This window comes from Rhinolophus sinicus, linkage group LG03 (assembly GCF_036562045.2).
Source record: "Rhinolophus sinicus isolate RSC01 linkage group LG03, ASM3656204v1, whole genome shotgun sequence".
NCBI classification, from domain to species: domain Eukaryota; kingdom Metazoa; phylum Chordata; class Mammalia; order Chiroptera; family Rhinolophidae; genus Rhinolophus; species Rhinolophus sinicus.
This window is the reverse complement of record NC_133753.1, coordinates 7544177-7550497: the sequence shown is the minus strand read 5'-3', so window position 1 is coordinate 7550497 and position 6321 is coordinate 7544177. Positions and strand designations below refer to the sequence as shown.

At 46.9% G+C, this 6321-nt stretch overlaps 1 protein-coding gene across 2 annotated transcripts in view; it reads left to right on the top strand.

Moving 5' to 3' along the window:
• The first annotated feature begins 1092 nt into the window (after positions 1 to 1092).
• Positions 1093 to 6321, top strand: part of AK7 (adenylate kinase 7) — a 52813-nt gene continuing 47584 nt past the window's right edge. Inside the window, exons 1-2 of one of the 2 annotated variants that reach the window (XM_019746384.2) lie at positions 1093 to 1311; positions 3754 to 3942. In XM_019746384.2, coding sequence (XP_019601943.2) covers positions 1207 to 1311; positions 3754 to 3942 — 294 coding nt within the window. In that variant the 5' untranslated portion in view covers positions 1093 to 1206. The remainder of the gene's footprint in view (positions 1312 to 3753; positions 3943 to 6321) is intronic. The other variant, XM_074326968.1, reaches the window with a different exon arrangement.

The window sequence follows — 6321 nt, the reverse complement described above, 5'->3', positions numbered from 1 at the left end:
GCCCTAGACTTGCAGAATAAAAAGCCATTTCATCTTTGGAGACAACTTTAGAAAATGCTTTCCTGTCTGTCTTATTTAATCCTAACAGCCTTGTTCGGCTGATGGTTTCACCCCTGTTTTACAGCCAATTCAACAGTTTGGGAAAGGTTAAAAGGTGGGTCCCAGGCTCCCACAAATGGCTGCAGAGCTGCCACTCAAAGCCCAATCTGAGTGCCTGACAGCCCAGAGCCTCCAAGTTGTCTGGAGCTTCCCGGCCACCTCCATTTTTTTGAGACAATCAGTATTTTAAAAATTAAAATTGCTGCATATGTTAAATATTTACATTTAACAAGTTCATGTGTAAAGCACAACTATATTTCAATAGACTCGGGCTATTCCAAGATAACAAATGGCAAGCTGTAGTTATATTCCACATGACCTTTGTGATGTGATGACCTCTGAGATAAATTGAATGTCATCCGATCTGGGCAACTGCATGTACAATCTCATTTGGAAAGGTCAAAGTCGAAATCCCATCCCTTTGTCAGGGTGGGTGAATGAATGAATCCCTGACTGGGTGGCCTCTAGCCGCCTCCCCCCGCACCCCAGTCCCAGAGGTCTTTCAGAACTGGTAGGAAATGACCCCTAAACCACTGAGCCCCGTGGACCAAGCAGCAACTGGCTGCACAGTGAGGACCACACGCTGCTGCCATTGCGGATGTCCAGGACCCCAAACTCCAAAGCAACATCTTTACAGTAGAGGATTATGTCACGTCCCCCGGGTCAGACCATCCCACAGAGGAATGTTCCTCCAACCTTTCAGGGGAGGCTTAGGCTGTGGGGTTATTTACCTTTTCCTCAGATTCGTCAATAATTTTAGTCCTCCCTGTCAGGTGGACACTGGGACTTGTTTGCAGAGTTTCCGAATGAAAGAGAAGAAAGGGAACCGAGGCCGCGCCCTGCCCGAGGGCACACAGCGTGTTAACGGGGCGCGGAGGAGGAGAGCACTCGCTTGGGGTTACCGCCAGCCTGGCGACCAAGGCCCGGTGGAGCCCACAGAGCGCGGGGACCTAGTGGCCCCGCCCTCGCCCCAGGAACACCCCGCCCAGCGCCCTAGGCCCTCCCCCCGAGAGCCGCCAGGGCCCCCGCTGTCCCCAGGCCGAGCGGCCCTGCCTCCTTGACAACCAAAGGGACGCTTTCTCCTTAGCAACCAGCGCGGCTCCCACCATGGCTGAAGAAGAGGAAATCACTGCCCCGACGGAGAAAGTTATCCGGATCCAGAGGGTGTTTATAAACCTGCTGGACTCGTACAGCAGCAGAAACATCGGGAAGGTGAGTGTTTGCGGTCGGAGCAGAACCCTGGCCCCCACCTCCCAGTCCCCCGCCCCAGGTCCCCAAACCCAGCGAAGTCCTGAGCCATGGGGCTCTATCAGGGCCTCTCCTAAGGCAGGGTCCCCCGTCCTGGGCATGGCCAGTGCTCCCAGGACCCCAGTCTGCATCCAGGCTAGTCAAGCACATCACGTGGAAGCCCAGGTGTTTAAAGATCACAGGTCCAGCCTCCGGTCCTCCCCTGTTACTGAGGGGAAACTGAGGCTCAGAGGAGGAAAGGGACCTGCCCAGGGTCACAGCGAGCTGAGGGCAGGGCCTGGAAACAGAGCCCAGGTCTCTGGCCTCCTAACGGTACTTTTCACACTCCGCCACTTCATCTGAAGCAGGCAACTGATAAGAAAATAAGTGCGGTGGTTGTATCACCCACAGAGCAGTTTTCGTTCAGCCGTCCTTTCGACACACGGTTTGAGCACCTGTTGTGTACCAGGCACTGTTTCGGGCGCTGAGGCCCACTAAGCTCCTCCCCCTACTCCATCTGTAAGCACTGGGAAATGACGATGTGCAAAATGAGGACCCTGGGGCCCTTTACCTTCAAATGCTCCGTGGTCCTAAGAAGAAAGCCGTGATTTTATCATTTCCCTGAAGAGGACTTCTTGATTTTCGAGGGCTGTTGTAACAAATTACCACAACTGGGTGGCTTAAAACAATGGAATTTATTCTTTCCCAGTTCTGGAGGCAAAAAGTCCAACATCAAGGTGTCGGTAGGGTTGGTTCCTACCAGGGCTCTAGGGAAGGATCTGTTCCATGCTTCTGTGTGAGCGTCCGGTGGCTGCCAGCAATCCCTGCCATCCCTAGGCTTCGAGACTGCTCCCTCCAGTCTGCTTCTGTCTTCACCTGGTGTCTCCCCTGAGTGTGTCTATGCCCAAATTCTCCTCTTCTTATAAGGACACCAGTCATTGGATAGAGCCCACCTTAATCCAGTATAAACAAGCTATTTGAATGTGGGATAAGTACTCTGCAGGAAGGAGGACATAACATGTTGACCAGGGGAAGAGGACAGACAGCTCCTTTGAATAGAGTTGCACGCAAGAGCTGTCTGGAAGGGGGGCATTTAATCTGACTACACAGGGTGAGGAACTCGTTCTCAGGGGGCAGAGCACGGACAAAGGTGGGAGTCAGGTTGGTGTGTTCAGAGGACAGTGGAATGAATGCAGTGACCCAGGGCCCCAGGGCCACCTTCATTGGCACAGCAGGCACAGGGCCCACGAGACTTTGGGGACTTCCAAAACGTTTTTGTTTCTTTGAAAATCAGAAGGAAGTAAAGGAAATTTGAGGGTCAAAGAATATGTTTGTCTTTATATCAATACAGTTGTAAAGTATCACTTTAATGCCTTTTTATGGAGAAAAGACCCCACAAAGGAAAACATGGCCCTGCTCAGCAACTAAACAGCACCTCACACGTCAGAACTCCACCGGTATCTGTTGAATAAATTAACGAAGGAGACTCAAGCTCAGAGGCCCAGATCATGCCCTGTGGGTCAGGAGTTTGGCTTATATTCTAATGCCAATAAAAGCCCCTCGAGTAGTGAAAAGGGGAGGTGACATGATTGACATTAGGAGAGAGGAAAAAGAATATAACTTTTTATTTAACCCCCTTTTGAGCCCTGATTATTTTTTAACAACATATATTTAGAATAAAACTTTTAGTTTGTAGAAATATTTTTCAGAAGGTTATCAATAACAGAACTTTCTAGTTATTCCTTAACTAACCAGGACCCCTCTTCCTCAAGTGTCAAGTAATTGTTGTTGTCTGTGTTGTTAACCTAAAAATAAAAGGCTGAGGTGAGAGGCAAAAAGCATTTATTTGAGATGCAAAGAGAATAGCTATTCAGGAAGCACTGATTCCGGCAGAAACCCAAATAGTATTCTGATTAAGCAGCAAAGGCAAAAGGTTTTTAGGAGAAAGGAAAGGGGAATAATTACATGAAGAGAAGGCTGGAATGTCTATGGGTGTTAAGTTAACAAAGGAATTTCTATAGGTGCAAATAAGCGAAGTAATTCTTTAGCGGAGGGGTGTCCAAACTGCGGCCCGCGGGCCAACTGAGGCCCACAATCCATTGTTAATTGGCCCGCAGCAAATTCCAGAAATATATTTAATTTACTTAAATAAACCAGGTGAGGCAATATGTACTTCACCTCGAGTGAGTGGCCCGTCTGTTTGTGTATTTTACCGCATAGGGCCCTTGGTAAAAAAATGTTGAAAAAAGTTTGGACACCCCTGCTTTAGCAATACCTGGTGATGCTAATTCTAAAGAATGTCTTTTATTTTCGTGTATGGCACCTCTAGCAAGGCCTCGTTAAAGGTGAGCTTCTAAAATCATCATTCACTGACTGCCCTTACTCTAAGTTGTTCTTAGTTTTTAAGAAATTGCTGTTGTCTTGCAGTTTCTATCTAACTGTGTAGTCGGGGCTTCACTTGAAGAGATTACAGAAGAAGAGGAAGAGGAAGATGACAGTAAGTCAGCTATGGCAGACGCCTCCTCACCCAAAATGAAGGAAGGCACGTTCCAGATTGTAGGCACGCTCTCCACACTCGAAAAACCTGCGCCTGACTTTGCCATGGAAACATACTGTGTAAGTCTCAGTGGCTTCTACTGAGAGTAGACCAAGTGTCACCTTCCGCTCCGACACCCTTATAATGTATTGTTACTCTTTGCTTCTCATTCCCTCTCTTCTGGGGTAAGGTGAGGGACAAGATGAGGGCAGGTCTTTGTCCTGTAAAGGAAATTAACAACCACTGTGTCCACTTGAAAGGTTTGCCTGAAGCAAAGAATTGAAATTAGATATTTTTGAAAACTATGAATCTCATTTGGATTTTCAGGCTCATAAAATTCTCTCTATATACTGAATTCTATACATTTAAAATTCTCCATATAGTCTCCCCTCTACATATAACATGTATTCTGCCCTGCATGACCCCAACACAACCCGTGGCCATGATGGGCACTACATAACCGTGGAAGAGAAATCTCCTTTAGCAATAAGCCACTCAGGAATGCTATACTGTTTTAGTGCTATCTTGTTGAGAAACAGGGCTGCCTCCACATGGCAAATTCTCTACAGTCCTCATCCTGAGACATTTAAAAACACCCAAGAGCAGTATCCCTCCCAGGCTAACTCCTCCCATCAACCTGCCTGATGCTCTCCAGACCCTATACAGCTTTGCACATGCTGTATCTTGGAACAGCCTTTCCTCTTTCCTTCCCCATCCAGCCCTATTCGTCCTTTAAGACTTAACTCAGGATATCGTCTCCTCCAGGAAGCCCTCCATGGTTCCCACGTCTTCCCCACTCCCATTTAGGATTCTAAGCTCTTTTCTTATACAACCATAGCACACTTTACCTGCGTAGATCATAATGCTTCTCACACTCCATTGTTATTATCGGTCTATTGTGGGTCTCACTGACTATATCAGCTCCTTGAGGATACAGACTGTGCCTCACTTAGTCTCCTGTTTATCCATGCATCTTCAGCACCTAGCACAGTGACTGGCAGAAAGTGGCCCTCAATGAATATTTGAGAAATGAATGCATGAGTCCCCTCCCGCCACCTTTGGGAGCCGTCTTCACCACTTCCCCCTTTCACATGCTTCTGCATTTTCACTCACCGCTGGCTTCTTTCTTTCCATCTGTACATATGCTCAAAACTTTTCCACTCTAAAACAAAACAAAACAAAACAAAAACCTTAAGTGGGCCTGATGGCTACCAGCCTCTTTCTGTGCCCCTGCCACCATGGAACTTCAGGGAAGGCCCAGCCTCATTGGCAGAGCTCACGCCTGCACTACCCAGTCCCTGGTCTGTCCAGTGCCGGCAGGCTGTGTCCCCACCACTTCACAGCAAATGCCCTGGCCAGTGTCACTGTGAGCCCCTGAATCCCAAGGGCCTATCGTTACAGGCTTTCCAGGAGAAGCTCTCCTTTCTCCTGCTGCAGCCATGACACCCTGGCTCCCCTTACCCATCCAAATGCTCCTTCTTGGGTTTACACTGGCTCCTTTTCCTCTTTCCATCCTTGAAAAGCAATTGTCCCCAGAGCTCCCTCCTTCCTCATACTAGGTGTTGTTCTTTCACGTCTCCCAGGCCTGTGGCTTCAGCCCCCCCATACAAGTCAATGCCTTTCAAATCTGTCTCCAGCTGTGCTGACCCACAAATCCAACTGCCTTGTAGCTCACTCCCCCAGATGTGCTGCAGACGTTTCTAAATCAGTATACCCCAAATTAAATTTTTTTGTTCTCCTCTACAAATCCACTGTGCCCTTTGTACTCTGACCCTCGGGATAAATGCAAACACTGGTTTGGAAATGCAGAGTCCTTGTATGGTTATCTTAATACCCACCCACAGTATTGCACCATCGGGAACTGTGCTAGTATCCACACACCAAGGAGTAACTAGTAAAAACACAATGATCACCACAGTTACTTTTATCTAATGTGAGAACTTTGTATTTTTAACCATTAAAAGTTTCTGCATTTTTAAAATAGTCCCAACTGTCAACTGTAATAACGTACCTTACATCTAGAAACAGAACAGATTAATTCCATCTTGAGGATTCTGAAACAATCCACATAAATCACCCCTTGGCATTTCTGAGTGATTCATGATATGTAATTGCTCAAATAATCTTGCATAGAGGGTGAGTTAGTTTTAAGTGCCTCCTACATTTGCTTCCAGAGTGTTCTAATTCTTCCCTTCTGAATTGCGGTGTAAACAGCTTGCAGAAATAGCACCTAAGATCATTATGCAATTTTTTAATCATCTGTTCCAAGTGATGTTCATAAACTTCTTTGTTATTTGAAAACTACACACAGAAGAGAGCCAAAATTTCATTTTAAGTAGATATTCTCCTGCAAATTTTTTCTGTGGGACTCTTCAGTGTGGCATATCTAATTTGGAAGTTGTCATTCCGTCTAAATATTAAGCTTACTTTGTTAGCTTCTTGAACAAATGACTGTCAAT